This window comes from Strongylocentrotus purpuratus, unplaced genomic scaffold (assembly GCF_000002235.5).
Source record: "Strongylocentrotus purpuratus isolate Spur 01 unplaced genomic scaffold, Spur_5.0 spur5_scaffold_8, whole genome shotgun sequence".
NCBI lineage: Eukaryota > Metazoa > Echinodermata > Echinoidea > Camarodonta > Strongylocentrotidae > Strongylocentrotus > Strongylocentrotus purpuratus.
The window spans coordinates 6,312,610-6,335,569 of NW_022145614.1; the positions used below are offsets into that span (position 1 = coordinate 6,312,610).

Sequence of the window (22,960 nt, forward strand, 5' to 3'; positions counted from 1 at the left end):
ATAAAGGATGGGCTTTCATACTATTAGAGGCCTTGGAATCTCCTCCCCCAAAGGTGGTTTAAGAGAACCAGCGGGAGTAAAAATGAATTAATCTAAATTCATTATATCTGCAGTGCTTTGAAATAGGCATAATAATAAATGGAAATTCCCTTCCAGACACGGGGGGGGGGGTCAATCCACATGCACGTCGACATTCTGTACTCCTTGACAAAAAAAAACCTTCATATAATATTATGTGAACCCTGCAGTGCAGTGCATACTTGGCTCGTCTGCATGCACAAAATTATTACGCTTATCAGAGAATTTTGGTTTGTATATAGGCTTCATCATGAACATATTCTTGCCCCCTCCCCCCCCCCCCCACCCGTCCATGGATGGACAGTCCGAGCAGCTAATTGTAGAACTTCATTTGGTGTATGCTAAGTCACGTTTGTTTGTCTTTGCATTACAAATATTTCAGACTGACTTCATTTTTTATGATGGTTGGCTTATTGATCAGGCTCGGCAACTTTATACAAGCCTATATAAACAATATGAATATGATTTATTCAGATGTACAATTTCATGAACAGTTATGTGTTGATAAATACATGTAGTTAGAAATACAACATACAACTACAATGATATACAGTAAATAAACTACACTGTCGCTCATAAAGTTGGAATATTTTAGTTTTACCCCAATTTATGGAATTATTTTAAAAATAATTTAAAAATAATAGATCTAGATAATAGTATACCTTCTCAGATTTTATTGAATAATAATTTGACAATGTGTGTTTTGCGTGACTGCTAAAGCATGTGAATGCTACTATACTAGGGTACCTACGCCGTTAAGTCATAAATGACGGTAATGAGGATTAATGCCCCACAAAAGGGCACTAATATGGCACATCGACACGGTTTTGATCCTGGGGCCTCACAGTTACAAGGCCATTGCTTTGTCACTTAACCATGACAATACGCAGCGGGGGCTAGGGTAGGGGGCAGTTTCAATAAATAAAAAAAAACACAGAAAATGCAATAAATTTTCAATAATTTATTGCATTTTACCCCGGCCCCCAACATAACAAAATCCTCTGGTCGGCCATGCATTATGGCTCAAGGCATGGGCACACAGAGGATTTTTTTATGTTGGGAACCGGGGTAAAATGCAATAAATTATTGAAAATTTATTGCATTTTCTGTTTTTTTATTTATTTATGGAAACTGCCCCCTACCCTAGCCCCCGCTGCGTACAGTCATGGTTCAGTGACAAAGCAATGGCCTCGTAACTGTGAGGCCCCAGGATCAAAACCGTGTCGATGTGCTATATATTAGTGCCCTTTTGTGGGGCATTAGTCCTCATTACTGTCATTTATGACTTAAGCGCGTAGGTCCCCTTGTTGATAAGCATTGTAGCATACACATGCTTTAGCAGTCACGCAAAACACACATTGTCAAATTATTATTCGATAAAATTTGAGAATGTTTACTATTATCTAGATCTATTATTTTTAAATTATTTTTTAAATAATTCCATAAATTAAAACAAAAATATTCCAACTTTATGAGCGACAGTGTAGAAGAAAATACAAGAATTGTGAACTTTATATGATAATGAGTTTTAATTAACTCAGAAGCTCAGTATACTTAGTTAAAACATTTTGAGTTTGTTCTCATTTTTGACAAATATGCTTTATATTTAATTTGTTTTCAGAGCACAGTGCATGAGAAAAGGAATCGTCTAGATTGGTGTATGTCATGTAAACACTGCCAGCGATGTGACGTGGTATTATAAACATAGAGATGACGTCATCAGGCATTGTTTACATGCATGCAGTGACTGGGCAGTTTTTTGCCAGCTTATGCAATCGGATATAAGTTAGTCTCGATATTTGGTGGATTATTTCTATTATATGACAATATGACAACGACAGAGCCAGTCCAAGAACCAAACTTAAGCACAAGCAGTGAAAAGAACGGAGATATGACGAGAGGAAGCGGAAACGAAAGGCGGATTTGCCAAGGAAGGTGCAGTACGAGGCGGAATGATGTTGACGAGTAAGTTGCGGGCATTGATTGGCAGTGACCGGATGACCTGGCGCGGTACGGCTCGGGCACGGCTGGCTGGGCAGCTGCATTGCACGAGCCAAACTGCATACAAAATGATACATGATTGTATATGAAACGAATGAATTCAAAATCAAATGTCATAATACTAAAAGATTATTTTTGGAATGTAACTGTAAGACAAACATACACGGTATGCATGTAGAAATGGAACCTGACTTGCCATTTGGGGGGGGGGGGGGTGGGGGCAAACTTTTGAAGCCCAAGCTTAGGCAGTAACGCTGCCTCATTAATTATACCCACAGGCCACACTTACATGTAGTTAAATCGACATTGAAAGCTGAAACTGATCCATAGAATTTTGCGCTTGTATATTTTAGGGAGGCCAACTTAATTAAAAAAGCCATATTTTTCATTTCTCGTTTCTGATCGACACTTTAAACTAATTGAAATAGCTAAATTGAATGGCAATGTTAAATGAGATGAGGCAAATTCACAGAGTCTAGATCCATATTCATATAGATGCACATTCATCACTTCATTTTGTTATATTGTTATTTTTATTATTCATAATTCTAATTTGATTTTTTTTTCTTTTTTTTTTTCAGAGAAGGATTCTTGTATCGATGGATGCCAAGATGGAGTCCTACTTCAGCAAAGCTTCTAGAAAAAGCAGAGGAGAAAATTCTGGAATGTAAGTTGAATAGGACTGTCACTTTCAAAAGAGAAGATTATGGGTTAATTTTTTCATCCATTGACTACTGAATTCTCTGATTCTCATATGTTTACCGGTAATACAGGGGCTACAGGTTTGTCATACACTGTAGGAAGTGTCACACAGACATGATAGTAGACAGGCAGTGATCTTGGGCAGTTCAGGATCTAAAAGTCAAAGCGCAGTTCTTAGGTTCAAAACATGTCACTGGCATCACTAGATGCATGCTCCCATTTGTATGTGTTGCAATATATGCACATCTCTACTTACAAAAGTAGGTTCACTAGGTTGTTGTCACAGTGCTGATATTTGGCACATTCATTCTCTATATATAGCGATGGAGCTATTGTATTAAGGAACAAACTCTTTGCAGTGGTGTACTGATGAACTATGGGAGGGCATTACAAGACATTGTCTTACTAAGGAGCCCGAAAAGACAGAGATATAGAGATACTTTAGAGATGTTCCCAGGTCCCAGGTTTTCCAAGATTAAAGATAAACTCCAGTACTGGTAAAAAAATAATAATAATTCTCACAGAATCAAACGAAACTTACACTGAATGTTCAAAATTACAAATAAATGACATGTGCCAAACAATTTTGGAAGAAAATGTATACTGGCTGAGTAATGAGCATAGAAAGACAAGGAAATCAAGGTAGTACTAGCCCCGACACCATGTGTGTTGTCCCATATATAGCTTTCTGTGTGAGTGCTTGTTACTTTACCAAGACTCGTTCAAATTTATTATGATTTTGATGACTCCAGAACCTTGGAGTGCACACCAATACTTACATGCTACATGATCAACTGTTTCTGATCCTTTCCACACCTTTTCTTTCACAATGCAATCGCATTACCAGTACTAAAGTTTATCTTTAAAGGAAAGGCTTGTATGATGCAAGGAAGTAAAAGATTAATTGGATAGAACGATGTACCTGTACTCATACCGTCTCATAGGCCTGTGAACTTTGTAATTGATGTTAACCAACTTATTTACCGTTATAAATCTCTACCCAACTCATTTTCCACCTCTGTAGGTCTAACCGTGCCATACGAGTCATTCTTTGTGGAGATCGACGACGGAGAGAACAAAATCAGAACCATTAAGATGAACCCCTCCAACTCCACCAAGACGCCGTACGTCCTCGTCCACGGCTTCGCCAGTGGTGTTGCACTCTGGGTAATGAACCTTGAGGAGCTATCGGCCGACAGACCCCTCTATGCCATAGACGTGATGGGTTTCGGGCGCAGCTCGCGTCCCAAGTTCCCCTTTGGACCGGAGGCTGCCGAGGCAGAGTTTGTTCGATCGATCGAGGAGTGGAGGAAGGCATTGGGACTGGAGCAGATTATCCCGGTAAGATTTATGCTACAGATAGTTTGAAAGGAAGATATATGCTGTACCTTCCCCGGCGGTAAGATCAATGAAAACAACCTTGAGGCTGTAGCTTGCAAAATTGCTGTAATTATCCTACATGGAAATGTAGTTTGTTGTTTTTCATTACATCAAAAATTATTTACATGTTGTTTCCAATCACAAATCTTGATTGATCGCATATTGCAAGCATTATTCATTCAAGGGCAATGTTCCTGTTACAACAATTTATCAGCAATATTTACACTATGAGTCCATATCTTGTTACAGTATCATGCTGAAAACCAGAAGGATGTAAACTAGCTACTATATTTTAATTTTCACTGAGTTAACTCCTGTTTGGCTCCAAATAGATGATGTCTTTGTGAACAAATTATATTTTAGTACAGTGTAGCTGCTAATTGCTATGTGAAAAGAAGACAGCTGTGCTGGTCTTACCATTTTAATTCGATAAAAGCTTAACTTTTCCAATGAGAAACAGAGGGAAAATTGCCAAATAAGATGGACGGAGGATCCAAGACATTGATTGATGGCATCAAGAATTGGTCAAGAATGTCCTATGAGTAGTAAATAAGAAAGGCTTAAGACGAGCACCAAAGAAAAAATATAAATAAAACAGAGCAACAAAAAAAAAAAACAGCTGAAGACAGAGCTACACAGATTCATCTCACATGTTCTACAGTATTGCCCCAGCAATCCCCAAAAAGCTAGATAGTGATGAATCAAGGTGAAACAATAATAATAAGCATAAATCCATTTCCTTTCTTTTTGTACTTTTTTTAATATTCAGGTTGGTCATAGCTTGGGTGGTTTCTTATCATCGGCCTACAGTCTGGCCCACCCTGAGCAGGTGAAACACTTGGTGCTCCTGGACCCATGGGGTGTGGTCAAGAAGGATGAGGAGAAGACGATAGAGATGCCTTACTGGGCTCGTATCATAGGAACCATCGTCCTGTCCTTCAACCCACTCTCAACCATCAGAGCAGCAGGACCTCTAGGTATATACACCCCGAACTTTAAAGCCCCACTGCACTACTTATAGCCTCTACATAGCAAACAATGCCTAATCGGTGACCATTAGTCCCCCATGGTGCCCTTTTTCTTATGTTTATTGAGAGCTGATTTGATGAGATAACCACCTGTCAGTGACCAGGCAGGGAGGTCTAATCTCTCCTGGCCAAACTAGTGCAGATAGGCTTTAAAACATGGACATTAACATTTAGCTGACTAGAGACATATCAAAGTCTGTAGTCTTGCACTCATCAGAGTAAACTACAAGAAAGTTAAAATCAGACAATATAAGCAGAAACTAAAAAAAGAAGTGCACAAATAAACCAAACATCTAGCTTGTGTTTACACAATTGCTATAGTCTAGAAGTCTTTTATAGTTTTCTCACTTTTCTCATGACATTTCAGGGCCCTACTTGATCAAGAAAGCAAGAGGAGAAACAGTCGGGAGAAAGTTTTCGTCCCTCTTCAATGACGACCGCGTTACACAATACATCTACCACTGCAATGCACAGTATCCAGCGTAAGTATTCCAAGAGTTATAAGAATTTCACCCATGAAGATTGCTAATCCGACGATGCTTGTAGGACTAGGCTTTTTCATTGATCATTTGAAACAAATCTCTTTGCTTCATACTATGAAATTCATCATCATCTAAACTTGAAACAAGGACCACACTAAATACGCATCACCTGTCTGGTCCTCGTCACTGACCACTGCTCAATCCAATGACATTGAACGTGTGCAGAAAAGGGTCTGTCGAGTCATCCTTGGTAGGTATGACTCCTACCGCGGTGCTTTGGATTACCTCCGTCTTGATTCTCTCCACTCACGACGAGAAGGTCTTCTCCTCTCTTTTGCATGTGACCTTCTCACGTCAGCTCGCCATCGTGACTTTCTTCCAAAGTCCCGACCATCACTGTCTGGAAGGCAGTTACGCAACTCACATCTTCTCCATGAACCAAAATGCAGGACCACAAGATATTACAATTCTAGTATCCCATCAATTGTTCGTTTACTAAATAGGAATCCCGACCTCCTCATGTAGGTCTAGCTATTTAATCCTAAACCTCTATCTGAATTTGTATGTAGTTTTATGAATATGTTTTTGATTAATATGATTTTAATAAATAGAAATTTGATGAAATGCTGTTTTTAAGAATTTTATTTTGAGAAATATAATTTTAGAAATATAATTTAGTTAAATGCAATTTTGATCTGATAAATTATTATAAAAGATATTCTCATTGCCAATCTATGCAACTTAGTAGAACAATGTATATTATCTGACTTTTAAAATTTAACTTTGATAAATCCAAGTTGATCAATGCAATAATTATTAATGTTATTTCAACAAATGTAATTTAATAAATGTAATTTTATGTTTTCAAGCCGGGTTTTACATCACAAATTCATGAAGATCATACATAACAATATTTAATAATTGTATTTTATTGATTTATTTTGTTATATATACTTCAAGTAAATGTTACAGTTTAATCATTTAGTTTCAATTTTTTAATAATCAATAATAATTTTTCTCTTAATACATTATCAAAATGTCCTGCACCGACTCTCAAACTGTATATCTGATCTTACACCCTTTGATTTTCTATTTATTTCATATCCAAGTATGCAAACCGAACTCAATATTATTATTGTTTTCATTATTTATGATTTATGTACTATGTACTGTTTATATCTGGATTCATTTAAAAATGTTAAAGCATATAATTATATTTTTATGTCTATGGAATTATTTTTACACTGTAAATTCACTTGTATCAGCCTCCAGCTGTATTGTTGAATATTCGAATAAAACCTTATCAAATCAAATCAAATCAAATCAAATCAAAACTTTCCAAGAATATTGTCTAAATTGTAAATTTAAAAAATATATTACAGATTTATCTTGATCCTCTAAATATCAAGAGAAGGGGGGCGGGGGCAGGGGTTCAGCTTCCCTGCCCCTCCTCCCGTCTCGTTCTTGGAATGATAACAAATATGGAACTTAGAAAAGTGATCTTTTATGAGTTTCTAGCCAGCTAATTTGGAATATTGCCTTCCCAGTTTAATTCATGTCCTCTTTTATGCCTCCGTTACGAAGTATCCAGAGGCATTATGTTTTCGGGTTGTCCGTCCGTCCATACGTCCCGTTCTCGTGATCGTGTTATCTCAAGAACTGACTGCTGGATCCCTGCCAAACTTTGGTCATGTATGTAACTTGCAGAGCTAATGAACTGATTATTCTTTCCTTATAATTCAGTGGTGAGCAAGCTTTCAAAGATATAAGCATGCAGGTGGGTTGGGCCAGGAACGCGCTGGAAGACAGGATCGGAGAGTTACCGGCCGACATCCCCATCAGCATGATCTATGGCTCCAGGAGCTGGATGGACTTCACTGGAGGTAACCTGGTCAAGCAGTTACGACGCAACTCAAGAGTAGATGTTAGGGTGAGTTCTAGATTGCTAGTACAGTCAAACTTGTCTATAGGGACCGCCCAAGGGAAACACAAAAAGTGGCCTTTGTAGACAGGTTCCTTTAGTACATGATTCAATGAGAAACCTTTTTCAAGGGAAACAGCAAATGTGGCCTTTGTAGACAGGTGGTCACTAAAGCAGGTTTGACTGTATACAGATTGTGAAAAGTGTAAGTGTCCATAAAGGACACCTAGGGGTAAACAGTAAAAGAGGCTGTCATGACCACGATCATGTGGTTACATTGTGTAAGAAACATGCTGTCTGGAATTGGGAAAGGTTGATTTATAGAAGTACATAAGAATTGACATGTACAGTATTTTGGAATGATCAAGAAATGTGCACGGAACACAGAGATTGGTATATGGGACTAAACAAACATGGCATGGAAATTTGGTACAATCTTTGCAGCTATTTCTTGATATATCTTGAATATGAGACTAGGCTGAGGCATTTCTACTGTGACATTTTTCCAAACTGATATGAAAATAATAGTGGGTCAATTGGTTTTACCTGACTGTTATTAAAGTATAGTCACCCAAAGAGAATTCACGCCAACTGATAATTATGGACAAATGATATATGGATGGAAAGATTTTCTCTTGAAAAACAAGAATAATTTGCTGAAAAAATCATATAGATATCGTGAAAAGGCGTAAAATGCAATTTTCTGGCTAGCTGTGTCTCGAATGTGAAGTCACAAATCTTGAAGCTCTACGGAGGACCGCTGAAGACAGAAAATTTGGATCTCAAAATAATTTTTGAGAGGTGATTACTGCAGGCCCCATACATATTTTGAAGAGGGAAGTTATTATATTTGATCAGTAAGGCTTCCCCTTTGCATGATATGAATTTTGCATCAATTCAAAATACTTTTGATTCTTCGGGTGACAAAGAAAGCATGTGTATGCCTTGACGTAAGCAACCAGGGGACCAAAAGCTTCAAGTCCTCTCCTAGGGACTTGGTAATGAGAATTAATGCAAAAGAGAAATGAGAGAGCTTACAAAGTTTGTTCATCTTTACCAGAACTCCACCTTATCTTTCATACTAATCCTGAAGTATATTGTATCAATATTAATCCTCTTGCAGATCATCAAAGGAGCTGACCACCATGTATACGCTGATAAAAGTGGCCAACTCAATACCCTAATCAACACCTTGTGCAAGGATTCAACATGATGAGGCACCATTGCTATACTATCATCCCTCGCAGCTGTTAGCCTCTCATTACCTAGCACAGACTCAATTAAACACAATTCCATACAGCCTTGAACCTAGCCTAACCTTGTCAGTCTGGCTGTGTCCGGTGAGCGTACAGGGCCTGTAGAGTGCATTAGGTTGTTGTTGTTTTAGTTTTTATGGCGTGTATCATTCATTTATGAATATTTACGCATTTAGGCCTTGCAGTCTTTATAGTTTTACTGTCAGACACTCTGTTACACATTCTGACTGACAAGGGGTTTGTGCCTGCAAACTACTGATAACCCTTTCATTAAAAATTTTCTTCTTCAAATTGACGACACATGTATTTTGTTATTTCATTGATGCACCCTTTCAACTAAAAAGTCATAAAACCCGTCTGTACTAGCTTGGCCAGGAGGGATTAGACCACCCAGGGTGGTCACTGACAGGTGGCTATCTCATCAGCTCAGGTCTCAAATACATAAGAAAAAGAGGATCATGGGGGACCAATGGTCACCGATTAGGCATTGGTTTCTATATAGAGGGAGCAAGTAGCTACAAGTAATACAGTGTCAGTGGGGCTTTAATATGTAGTGAAAATAGCAGTGTTATATTTCTTTTAATGATGCAAGTTTTTCTATTACTTTAAATCACATTCTTATTAGATACATGTAGTTGTTTGATGGGCTTTAGAGCACAGAGCTGCGTTACTGCCAACTTAATCAAGGAGTTAAAACTAGGCTCCTTACTTTGAATTGCGGTTTGCTCAACCAAAATCTTCATAGAGTCATTCAGGTAAGGTTGTTGCATTTTCAATCATGACGACTGTTTGATGGAGCTTTCAGACAATGCATTTTTCATTGCATATTTGCCTTTTCATTCAGTCAGAGAAAATGTGATCATGAAACAGAACCTGGGAGAAAATGTTTTTGAGGTGGATGTGACTTAACCATTTGATTCCAATTTTGCTTTTTTTTTTTCTTTCCGTCTATTGTTATCTAAATATACTTCAGGCAAGTTTTATACTAAGGATTTAGTAGAACCTACAATCAAATAAAAACGTCATTCAATATATGTAAAGGACTGCAAGATATTTTTGTAGACAAATAGCAAAGACATTTAGTATGAATGCACCAATTATATCATTCTTCTGGTTTTTTAATAATTCAAGCCGTGTATCGATACTCAATTTTAAGCTCTTTTATTACTATGGTGATCAACATCTCTTTCGTAATCTTTAGAATATTCAGTACTCTTCAAAATTGCCTTATTTTATGTGTAATTTTGTTTTACAGGTGCACAGTTTTGACATTAGATTGAGCAAAATTATTTGTATGACAATTCTTTATTGCAATACTTATGATTGAAATGTTAACTTGATAATGAGCCAAATATGTTTGATGTAAAATGTTTCAACAAACATGTATTTTTGTCATTACTGCAATTGTATGAATTATCTTTATGACGTTACATGTGTATTTATATGTACCAAAAGGCTGTTTATGTGTTTAGTCAGGGAGGTTTCATGTAGCTGTATAAAATAGTTAAGTGTTGAATGATCATGTTATCTACATCATGATGAGATGAGGTCAAAGTGTGGAGGGATTATAACATAAAATCATGTCTAGCACAAATGTTTGGAATATGGTATAGTTTTAAGCAATTTGGATTTTTTGTTGTTGCCAGTAAGATGATGTATAAAGAGAGCCAGGGTCAAGCCTTATAGAATAATATATGGTATATTGGTTTGTGTGATATACACATATTTATTGAAGAGACTGCCTATTGTACTTTCATCTATACATTTGCAGCAGTGGTTATGAGTATTGGAAAGTTTACAGTTAAGTAGCAACTTGTATATCTATCTAGATGCCAATGAAAGAAATGATGAATCAATGGTTTCAACTATCATCATTGTTAAATGACTGCCTTTTTAATTCATATGTACCGTATGTAGAATATTTTTAAAGAGATGTACATACTTGAGATTTATTAATGTAAATGTATATTTATGTAATTTGAATATGTGATGTTTCTAATGTACTTATTTTCAATCTGGTGTGACAGAATTCACAAAACATATAAAATAAAAGAATATATAATTTGAAAGCAAAATGTAGCGATGTCTTCATTAATTCACCATGATGTGGGACGGTATGGGAATTCATCTTATAACAGTATAACGACAAGAAGAATAAGAAAGAATTGAAAGAGGAGTAATACCCCCCCCCTCACAAAAAGAAAAGACATTCAAATTGTGTTAATAAGCATAATGGGAAAAGCGGTTGAGATCAAGGCCTACACCACTACATTTTATCCAAATATGTAGTGAAGTCTCCTCACAAATTATTTTAATGGTACTATGTCCCATTTGCAGGCCAAAAAATGAAAAGGTTAAATTCCAACGGCATTTGAAAGATAATACTAATTTAGAACTTCCCTTAAAAAAAAGGGGGCTTGAAAATGTCTGGGAAAAAGTGGGAAAATAACGACTATTAGTTGTCAAATCGACTTGGGAGCTATAGAGCCAATAAGTAATAGTCTTGATTTTCAGACCGTTGTACTGAATGGTCGTATATGTTTTATGCTGCGCAAAGATTCGATCACTTTAATTTTGGCCATTACAAGAAGTGGGTTATTATAGACAAATGCTCATGTACCCTTTACAGCTCATTTTATGTATATTATTACCAAAGAAGAAAAGCCAGTCAGTCACTCAATAGTGTCTGACAGTGAAGTCTAGCGAGTAAACGGGTTTCCTTGCATAATTTGAATATTAGGACACTGCTAACGTTTAAATTTCACAGATAGGACATACATGACATATTCATAATTCCTGCAAAGTTCTACAGAATTGGGGGTGAGCTGCAAAAGGGACATAGTATCTTTAACATTTTGAATTTTAGAGTGCACTTGCTGTGTTTCAACCTGTAATGTGTCTGAGAATAAGCTAGTTCGTAGATACAATCTGCGCACGGGGGCAGATACAGTCATTTGTACCAACATTGTTAACTCATTGAGACAAATACTGTATTTGTGCTCATGAAAGTTCATAATTATTCATGTTTGCACTGACGGCACATTCTCCTGTCTGATACACAGGTAGGAGTATTCTTCTCAAAAGGGCAAACAAAATATTCATGAAGCACCTCCCTCACTTTGGCAGTGATTATTCTAAGATCTGTAGATATTTGGGGGTCATTTGTACCAAAGTCGACTGGAAGTGGAAGAAAGAAGAGTGGATAAGAGAGAGAGAGAGAGAGAGAGATGGCTTATGAGTGAAGGAACAAAGAAAAAAGGAGGAAAAATAGAGGTTGAAAGGTACAGGGAGTTGGTATTGGATGAAATGAGATTCTGAGAAAAGAAAATATATGATAAACAGGTTGTACAGCAACCTTGGCTCATATTCATAAAACCTTACTACCGGTAAGCCTAGTTTTTAACTATCAATGTATTACATGTATGTGATTAGATGACAACTAGTTTAGTAAGGTTTTATGAATATGGGCCCTGATGTCATCGTGAGCAAAATGAAGTTTGAGGAAGAGAATACATGGAACACAGCATGGGATACATGACTGCAAAAAGAATAAGAGCAACATGGATAGAGGTTGAGCGAGGTGGAGGTGGGGGAGGAGGAGGTAAAGGTGAAATGAGATGAGGTGCTAATGATGTTGATGTGACCATATGCTTTACCAGGCAAACTAAGAGCATCACTGTAATATTCACAATCACATCACATGTGATAGTGAATACAACAGTAACAAAATAATCTTTAATTGCAAGCAATGTAACTCGATGAACAAAATCTCAAGCATTTCACACATTCAGCCGACAGTAGAAGGAATAGGATGGATGAAGCTATGGCATGTACAGACACACAAATACCCATTCTCGTGCAAATACATTGGAAACTCGTTATAACAAGCTCCTTGGGACCAAGGAATTATCCTGTTATATCAAGAATCTTGTTATATGAGGGTAAAAAAATAAAAATATAAAGAGTTGGGACCAGCAAAATCACCTTGTTATAACAGATACCTCATTATATCAGAGCTCTCTATGAGGTTCCACTGTACATGTATTACCATATTGAATATACACACAATATTAACACAAATAGAGACATGTACCTTTGTTGAATTTTATTGTTTTGTAACAAAACATAAACATAACAGACATAAGACACAAAATTGAACGATAGCAAACTTACTATAAATACAAATCTGGGTCAGGCTTATAAAGCTAACCCTTACTCTCTCCAAACTTGATGCAATAAATCAAGTCTGAAATCTTACCGGATACAACATTTCTCCTCTTTCATAAGGTGATTGATTTTATTTAGCTATTCAATAGGCTTCTATAAATTAAAAGCTTGTAATGTTGAACTGTACAAGAGAAAAATAGGAGTGGGTACAATATTTTCTTTTAGCAATGATTGTAGGTGAATTTTGACCAGAGCAAAATAGATGATGCCATCTCTTTCATACCTGAGCTCGTCGACATAAAAAAGTCACTCATTTGAAGAGCGAAACAGATGCATATAAATAGGGAAGATACCATATAAGCATCAAATTTGAAATTGAAATGGGTGATTTGGGATGATTTATGCTAGGGTCACAAAGGGTTTGTACGAACGAAAATTTTGTACGAATCTCCATTTTTCCATTGTCTGAAAATCGTTTGTACGGCGTTCGTAGCAGTTCGCAATGGCATTTGCGACCGAGGCTTTAAACAAAGAGAGTTTTAATGCCAAAATTGTTGAGATGCACTTTTGGAAGAAACACTGAATACATTGCAATTCCAAGGGTGATGGTTTAAAAAGGTTTAAGTATCTTAATGCATTTAACATGTTTTTCTGCCCCTGATTATTCTGGATAGACCTGTTTGAATATATTCTAATTAAATGACTGTCAAACAGTTATTCGTCTGTATTTGATTTTGATGTAATGGAATGTAGAAAAATATGTAAACCTAAAACTCAAAAAATGAGCAGTTCTTTTTTGTCTTCTAAATATTAATTTGCTATAGCAATTCATGTATACATGTACATTAAAACTTCAAATTAAACACATACACCAGCACATATGAACATCTTGTACAAATGCCTTCAGACATTACACATTTTCCCTTTTTGTTTTGGCCCTCCCATCCCTTTACAATATATGTTCATGTATCAAAACAATTTTAGTTTATCAATTTATTGGGGGGGGGGGGGTGGGAATCATGTTTCTAGGGAGCAAAAAGGACACAAAGGTTGCATTCAGAAGCAGAGTTTAAATGCAAATAAAGCTCATTTTCTTTCCCATCGTAAGCCTGCAATTGAAAGTGCATCAACTTATTTAGGCTAAGGAGATTTTGTCTAAAAAAACACTAAATTAAACAAAATTATCCTCATGTTTTCATAGCATCCATTACATCTCGATCAAATATCAAGGCTGTTCTTTGTACGAAAATCCTTCTATGAACAATATCAAGGGTTCAGTGACACAAAGAGGTAACTCCATATTTTGCCAAAATGAGTATTTGATATTGAAATGTTCAGAAAAATGTGGGCTTTCCCGGAAACACAAAGACTTAACTTCACCCAACACCCCATTGAAGTCAATGCCTAGTGAAACATAGACTTAACTCCTTAAGGCCCAAGTGCTCAGTGACACATAAACAACTTTTTGTTGTTAATGGCCAAAATGGAGTTACGTCTTTGTGTCACTGACCCCTCGATATCTCACTACGGCTCTAGGTATGCTCCTTCAAGGAGCCCCCCTTTCAAGTCCATTTAATAGCTCGGTGTCATCTCACATTTTACTTCTTATCCTTAGACTTCGAGTCCTTCTTGTCTTTACTCTTGTTGTTCTTGTCATCCTTTTTGTCCTTATCGTCCTTCTTCTCTTTATCCTCCTTCTTCTCGTCCTTCTTCTCCTCCTTCTTCTTGCCCTCCTGCTTCTCTAGATCCCTGTTCTGGATCTTGTTGTTGATGAGGTTGTGGAGAGCGAGGATGGAGCGGATGAGAGAGGCCAGGTAGACCACCAGCATCTGGTCGTTTGTCTTGGTGGTCAAGGACTTAACGAAGTCGTTGAGGTTCACGTCCGGGAGGAGGTTGAATACATCCTGAGTGGGGGTGGTAGAGAGTGGGGAAAAGAGGATGATTGTAAACTTGAAAGTCTAACCTTGATGACATGTTAAAGGCATCATTTAACAATTTTAAATCTGAGATGCATGGTCCTACGTGTTATCAGTGTCTGTGATAAGGTGAAATATTAAAAAAATTGCGGTTCAAAAAGTAAGAATCTTTGAGAGACCGGTTTTACCATACTCATTTTCCCCATTAGACTGTAGTGTTATAAAAACTGTTAGGAAAACGAAAAATGAAATTTCCATTTCCAATCATAAATATCTTGATAATCAGACAGGTGATCGGCTTGTAAAAGTCATGGGATTCCTGACTGACCTAAAGGTTTATAATTATGATTGTAGCATGAGCTAAATTTTGTTTCAGAATCTGAGGCAATGTTACTGAGTCACTTTAATGCAAATAACTATATGAATTTGTGATATTGTACAATCACCATGACGAAAAAATAACATAATCAAGGCCATTCTGCACACTATATTCAAGGATTATTACCATTTCTGACTATTGGCAAGATTTGAAACAGCATCAACAAGGATGATATCAAAGTAAATATGATAAGATCTAGAGGCCAATAGTATCACAATTCTTTCACAAAAGGAAACTGGGTAAATATTCATGATTTTGCAGACACAAACTCTTGTGCACAAGGTTTGAACCATCAGGGCTGTGAACAAATGTTAACAAATTGCCTACTGGAATCAGGATAGCCCCTGTGTTAAGCCTATGGCAATGAAGGAATTCAGTAGTCACCGGGTTAAAATAGCTACATGTACTGTAACTACCTGACCCAACCATTGTAAAGCAGCTTCATGCAATAGACTATATATATATCTTTAGTTTGAACATATTTGTGGCTAATACACCCAGTAAATAAGATCGATTGATCGATCTGTAATTGAAAAACAAGTCAGAAAAAATCTTGGAACCAGCGGGATTTGAACCTGCCATCTACTGCTTGCCGGGCAGTAACTCTACCACCAGGCCATCACTGGTCCTGGAATTAAAATTAAAGCAATTTTTCCCAGGAAGCATTACATTTATTAAACAAAAAATATATATGTATCTTATTCTAAATTCAGTACAAACCGACAACCAATATCACAGATTTGCATGGTTACAACAATTTACAAGGTACAGCCGGTTTCACCAATCGACCCTCTACATGTTATCTTAAGATCCATGAAGTACTACTACTACTGACCTGTAATTGATAAATGATGGTATGGTTGATGGGTAACTCTCCTGCTGCTACCTTCTGTAAGTAACCACTGATGTGTTGGATCTGGGATTGCAGCCCCTTCAAACCTAACAGCTGGGCCGTGATCCTCTGTGATAACGTTCCTACGCTTGTGTCTTTAATATCTCTATAGAATGAGAAGAGCATAGAGAGAATAAATGTGAAGTTGTGAACCACAGTAATCATTCCTATATAATGCTAAGCAGATTGTTAGTAATATTGGAAAGTAGATATCTTCATGTAACATTTTGAAAAGTGACCCCATACATTTATTGTCCATCTTACATATTTTAGTGTTGTCTTTTCAATCATTTAGATATTTATTCATTTATTGTTTTGTACCAAACATTTGTACTGCTTAGCAGTTACTCACTTAGGATTAGGAACTTCCGAGCTTATGGATGTATTTCACAAAAATAAATAAATCTGATTGATATACCGGTAATGAAAAGGATGTAATTCAAAGTTAATTAAATGTTTTGATCTCCAGAGAAAAGTGATAACGTACATGTAATCCCGCTAAAAATTAACAATACGGTAACTTAAGTATCTATTGTGCATCAGCTCTACACAACCAAGGTTCTTAGCTCAAAGCATAGTGGAAAAGAGAGGTACAATGTAAGAATATATGAATGTACAACAATGGAACAAAGTCAATCATAAAGGTTAATCTACTGAAAAGGCACGATAATCTTAAAGCAATCTTATCGTGAATAATCTGAGGCAATTTAATATATGCTTGTTTGTTTGTTTTACTTGACTGCTAAGAAAGTATGTGTATGCTTGTAAGTAAGCAGCCAGGGGACCAACGGCTTTAAGTCCTCTCCGAGAGACTTGGTAATGAGGATCAATGCCTCACCAAAGGGCACTGACGCATCGACTTAGTTTCGAACCCAGACCTCCCGGTTACGAGACCACTGCTCTACCACTGAGCCATCATGCCTTTAATTTTCTTAACAATTTCTTACCTAAGTAGATGTTCTACTCCTACTTCTTCTGCCTCCTCTGCACCCATCTCACTTGGGATGTGTTCGAACGTCTTACATGTTGGTGTTCCATCCTTAAATAATATGATAGAAATAAGATGAAAAAGACGAGGTTAAATACATATCTTCTACCTATGTTATTTGTTTGTCCATTCATGAAGCTGGTACTGTAGGTGCTAAAAGACCTTGCCAAAAAGTGTTCTGTCTTATGAAAATTACAGAAAATCTAAACGAGGATCATTTTTTCCCTCTCGTTATCTTTATAGTTACAAAATGGTGGATGAACTCTGTTATAATTGCTCTTCAGCCCAACTTTGCATTGGAAGATTTGGAACTGAATCCAAAGTACACCCAACAAAGAACAAATTACATTTGATTGTTAACAATTGTAGTTGTTTTCGATTTTCATTTCCACAAATTTGATTGAGAAATATAAACACTTCATGAAGATCAATATTGAGTTCAGCTTCTTTGATTAGTTTGCAGAAAACTAGGAAGAATCTTATGCTCACTGACAACATTTCTACTTTTCTAGGCATTATTACAAAATTTAATAACTTTAAAAAATAAGAAAAATATAATAACATACCCCAAACCAGTCATGTAATTTGTTCTCCAGATAATATTACATGTGGCTATTAGTATTAGACTAGAGTATAATTCCTCTGTTTGGAGTCATAAGGGAGTTAACAATGTGTAAAATGAATGTAAGTTAATGCCCTTCTGGCTTTAAACAGACAAATAATGTGTCTCTGAATACATGTATGTCCCTCGACTAAAGGAACAAAATACAAAATATGTATGAGTGTAAGAGTGTACTATTACAATGAGAAGGGGTTCTAGCTGTTTGGCATTATTATCCCTCTAACCTCAAACAACACACAATCACTCAAAGCAGGAGAATATTAACAAAAAACAACCAAGATTTACCCATGACTGTGGTGGTTTATTGCATCTCCCATTCTCCAACTCATAACCAATGCCCATGCGCATACATTTACATAATCATTATTATATCCTGCATCAACAATTTGTTGGCTTTTGATTGGTTGAGAGCTCGTCACATGACCAGAAATATTTGAGCTATTTTTAGAAAGTACTATATGAGAGTACTATTTTGGTTTACTATTTGGGAGTTGAAAAAAAAAGTTTTTTTTTTTTTTTTTTAATTGAATCAATTTTTTTTCTTCAAATCTCAATAATATGAAAACAAAATATTTTAAATCTTTTTAGATAAAAATTGACATTTTTTTGGTTCTAAATGTTTTTTTCCCAAAAATGTTTTTGTTTTTTTTTAAATAAATTTTTAATGCAGGATATAAAACAAATATACCATGCCTTCTATTTGAGGTACTGGTTAAACTATGGGCCTCGGTGACTCCAAAAGTACCATTTGCTTCGGGGCTGCGCCCCTCAGCAAATAGTACTATTGGAGTCACCTCTTGCGCATAGTTTTAACCAGAACCTCTCAAAGCAGTGTATATTTGTATAATATGTATATGATTAACAATAGTTAAGATTGGTAATGTACTCACATCATGAACTTCTTCTACTGCATAGTAAGCCTCTGTTGGTAATCCAATTTCCTTAGGTTTCGCATCTATGATACATAATACCTAACAGGGAAAAATGTAGATAAACATATTAGCATTTTATCAGAGTTGGAATACAAAACAGTGTTGAGCTTATAAAGCCACATAATACAGCCACATAATAACTCATTGAGGTTAAGTTGTCTGCACCTATTTCCTCCTCTTAAAATAAACTATTGGTATTCATTATTCTATGCAAATATTGGCTGTTTAAGCAAACTACATGTAGGTTGAACTAACAGTTTCATGCTAGAATTGTCAGTATACTTATCATTTCAGAGTGTAAGGTTCATGATCACTTTTATTGTTTGATGTACATTAATTGACATAAAGAGACACATCATTGCTACAAAAGGCTGATTTCCGTAAAAATGTCAAATCGGAGGTACATGTACATGTACACATTTCTACACGTGTTTAAACAGTATTATTGAAACAACCATTCCTCTATCCTTTAAGCACACAAGTCAATTGATGTATCACATACTGTTTGTCAATAATGTTTATGGTTCTGCCTTAGATGACAAATGACTACTTTACCAGAATACTGAGACACACACTTACAGAGTTCGGGCAGTATTTCCTGATGAGCTCATTGATTGCGATGTCATTCTGATGAAGCTTGGGACCTGTATGGTACCATCCTACAATCTTTTCCCTTGCTAGATGGGAGGACATGAAAAAAAGAAATAAACATATTACAAATCCACAATTTAAAGACCGTCAATACTACTGGGCCAGAAGGGATTAGACCACACAGCGAGGTCACTGACAGGTGGCTATCTCATTAACTCAGCTCTCAACTAACATAAGAAAAAGAGGATCATGGGGGACCAACAGGCACAGACTGGGGAAGTTTTCTATGTAGAGGGAGCAAGTAGCTACAAGTAGGACAGTGGGGCTTTAACAGCCATAATGATTAACTTGTAGCCTCTTATTATAATTGCTTCAAGTGTTGTCATTTCAACGGGTGGATTGGATGCGATTACGACGACTACCATGCCTGCAACGTATAGGCTGCCCTACATGTACAAGTATCTATATAATTAGGTAATAGTATTTTTATCAATGTTGATATCAATACTGATGCTACCTTCATGTAGAAATGCTGATACTACTTTAATGTCAAAATGTACATGTACAAGTACTTCTTTCATTTTCCCCTTCCTTTTCTTAAATTAATATTTTCCGTTGGTAAAGAGGCCCACCATCTGACAATCCATTTTCCACCTGATGTTGCTGCAAGCCTATCATCGCAGGATAGCTTCTAGGAGCTGCTGAAAGAGGCTTCTATTTCAAGGTTCAAGATTCAAACCTCACCATGTGAGGCAATCATTAGCTACAGGTGCCATCAAAGACTACCAAGACTCATGATTGAGATTTTTTCATTTATATATATATATATACCGGTATATATTTTTTAAACAAGTTTTTATTGTATCATTTTCATTTCTGTTACATTACACTGTGCATATAGCATTAATAGAAAAATCAAATGTTCAGTGTTGCCAAATTGAAGTGGAAGAGCTGATTTGATTTAGCATTTGTAAAATCCCTGTCCTGAAGTGATTGTCAGCTTACCATTGACTTTCTTGAACATCGTGTGCATGTTCTCCAGGTAATCATGATCCAAGAACCACACAGAAGTATCTTTGTCATCTTCATCAAATGGAACTTAGCAGAGAGAGAGAGAGTGTTAACATGGTAAATGCGACTAGACATTTCAAAGTGTGCATTTGTTCTTATACAAGACTAGCTTTCCGATCTACCGGTACTCACTACTCACTATCTTGGGAACTCCTTCAATTAGATATCTGTCCCTTCAGAATGGAATTTTAACTTGGTCCCCCTCTAAAAAATGGCGTAACATATTTACAGTACTGTCAAGTATTGTTAACTTTATTTTTAAAAAAAGGGGGGGGGGGACCTCTCAATATACATGTACATGGTACAAACCATTGGGCAACACTCAGTGGGCAAAAACCACATTCTCCTAAACGCAAAATACTTTGAAACGTCAAGCTTTAATGTCCATTTCTTGGGATGCAATGCAAGGGTGTGGTTCTTTTCTGCTACATGTAACTTCTAATCTTACAGGGAGCCTTCCAATTCATATCTACCGGTAATTGATGTTTATCTAACTTGAATGGATAATTTTATTGGCAATTTCACAGATTATGAGACATGACAGACAATATTAAAATCAGTATTTCTTCCACCTTTTAATTTTACCCAAGATGGTTGAAATTAGGATTATGTTCCTAGATAGAATAGTAGGATCATTTTCTACCATTGATTTTATCATCGCATGCCCCTTTCCTGGAGAATCTGAAACTGTACATTAATTATTATATTCGGGACTACAAAAATCATTGCATAAAATCTTAGTTTAAGCATTCATGTACATTATGTTAAAATTGTATTTCGGATGAAAATGCAACTAGTCAATGTAGACCTCGATTACATTATGAACTGCATTTCTAGACATTGAAACAATAGAAAAGCTTGGCAAAACTAAGATGTTAAAACCCAATTTTTTTTAATGATTTTCCAAGCCAGGTGTTGTTAGTAGTATTACGCTACTAACTGTAACGTGACCAACCAACATTTTTAAGTATCACTTAAAATCAAAAGGATTGAATGATAGATATTTCATACAAACACAACTGATGAAGCGTAGAATATAACCAAAGAAATATAATTTCAATAAGGCGTACAATGTCCAATCAAAGATGCCCTTGAAAATGTAACGTTAGTCGTTACTAACCACCATGGAATTGGGCATATGCAATTAGTTAGCACCATGACTGAGCCTGAAATACACAGTAGTCTAGGCTACTACTAGATCTACTTTACTACTGTCCAAATGAAACTCAGGTAGAGTCTATGTCAAGTCAGCTTTGTGAAGTGTTTGTCAGACTCTCTTTCATTTTCAATTTCATCTCTCATCTCAAGAAACGAAGAAAAAAAACATTTTTATTTTGATAGAAATAATGTTACTCAAGAAACTTAAACAGACAGTTCGTTAAAATAATAGTGAATATTGCATTGAACTACAATAACGATACACATATTAAATGCAAATACCATCATTTGTGATTTCTTAACAAAATTATTTGATGTGATTGTTTACCTGCGAAACAATTTGCAATGTCACACACTCCCTGTCTCCACGATCCCAGCAAAACGCCGACGACTCTTCTTTGATTTCGTATCCTGTTGAAATGATCAACGACGCTTAGAAGCACTAGTGGATGAACAACCACTTTCTTTATTTCAATTGTCGGCGCAGACATTATTAACAGCTATTTTAGTGACGGTTTACAATGCCAATTTTTCACACACTGATTTTTGCACGTGTGGGTCTGACGTCTGAGAAGCAAGTTGAAATGAATCGACAATAAAACAGCTGACAAAATTTAAACATAGATGGCGCTATAACACAAAGTTGAACGGGGACCGCGGGTCGAACATGTTTTTTTAAATTTTATTCCAAAAGAACATAGGACCAAGAATAAGATAACAGTACTTTATTCATTTAATTCAAAAAGATCATATTGCTGTACCAAGAAACAGATTTTAGTATTGTACCAAGAAAGAGATAACATTAGAAAATTCCGATCCCTTGAAAGTTTAAAAATATAGAGAAATGTAAAATTGGCACAGGAAACGTGTCTTTAAAAATTTCGTCACTGTTTTATCCGTAAAAACCTATCGTTTCAGTTTACATAACTTTGCTTTTTCTGTATTTCACTATTTTACTGAATGGGGTAGGGCTTATGAAGTTGCCGCCCTAAAAAATCAATACAAATACAATGAATAGAATAAAAAAAATACAACAAATTGATAACATCCCTTCCACAAATTTGTTTGTATTTCTATATCACCACCTAATAATGCAAAAGGTATGCAGAGCTAATGATACGTCTTGTCCTTTTTATACATAGGATAGCTTTCGTGTTACAATTTTATCCTTCTTTTATGACATGAACTTTCTTTCAACTGATATGGATATGCCTAGCCATCATATCTTTTTTTTTAAAGAGGAATTGTTGTTCCATAAAGGGTAAGTGTATAATTATTACAATCAGTGGCGTATCCATCATGGGATGCCCCCTCCCCCTTCAGAAAGAAATCGCACAAAGTGAACCATTAATATCCCAATTTTTTGTGGATTCGTCAGTTGAAACAATCATGATCA

The 22,960-nt window shown here is 36.1% G+C and overlaps 2 protein-coding genes across 2 annotated transcripts; one reads left to right on the forward strand and one right to left on the reverse strand.

Annotated features, from left to right (window-relative positions):
- The first annotated feature begins 1,804 nt into the window (after positions 1–1,804).
- LOC575271 ((Lyso)-N-acylphosphatidylethanolamine lipase) lies at positions 1,805–9,308 on the forward strand. Its single transcript, XM_775684.5, has 7 exons — positions 1,805–2,043; positions 2,661–2,746; positions 3,806–4,122; positions 4,931–5,138; positions 5,557–5,671; positions 7,415–7,601; positions 8,716–9,308. The coding sequence occupies exons 1-7, from the start codon at positions 1,907–1,909 to the stop codon at positions 8,803–8,805; spliced, it is 1,140 nt and encodes a 379-aa protein (XP_780777.2). The 5' UTR covers positions 1,805–1,906; the 3' UTR covers positions 8,806–9,308.
- Positions 9,309–14,468: 5,160 nt separating this feature from the next.
- LOC575334 (26S proteasome non-ATPase regulatory subunit 7) lies at positions 14,469–22,160 on the reverse strand. Its single transcript, XM_774922.5, has 7 exons — positions 21,893–22,160; positions 20,341–20,433; positions 19,324–19,421; positions 18,703–18,783; positions 17,150–17,241; positions 16,146–16,308; positions 14,469–14,919 (listed from the first exon to the last, which is right to left on the reverse strand). The coding sequence occupies exons 1-7, from the start codon at positions 22,053–22,055 to the stop codon at positions 14,614–14,616; spliced, it is 996 nt and encodes a 331-aa protein (XP_780015.1). The 5' UTR covers positions 22,056–22,160; the 3' UTR covers positions 14,469–14,613.
- Between the last annotated feature and the right edge of the window lie 800 nt (positions 22,161–22,960).

Bases quoted from the DNA above. Each gene is read 5' to 3' on its own strand.
- LOC575271 (XM_775684.5), top strand. From the start codon at position 1,907: ATGACAACGACAGAGCCAGTCCAAGAACCAAACTTAAGCACAAGCAGT. The intron at 5,672-7,414 runs GTAAGTATTCCA...CTTATAATTCAG, and splicing joins TGCAATGCACAGTATCCAGC to TGGTGAGCAAGCTTTCAAAG. The intron at 7,602-8,715 runs GTGAGTTCTAGA...ATCCTCTTGCAG, and splicing joins ACTCAAGAGTAGATGTTAGG to ATCATCAAAGGAGCTGACCA.
- LOC575334 (XM_774922.5), bottom strand. From the start codon at position 22,055: ATGTCTGCGCCGACAATTGAAATAAAGAAAGTGGTTGTTCATCCACTA. The intron at 19,422-20,340 runs GTAAGCTGACAA...CCTCCCATCTAG, and splicing joins GATGTTCAAGAAAGTCAATG to CAAGGGAAAAGATTGTAGGA. The intron at 17,242-18,702 runs GTGAGTACATTA...ATATTATTTAAG, and splicing joins CAGTAGAAGAAGTTCATGAT to GATGGAACACCAACATGTAA.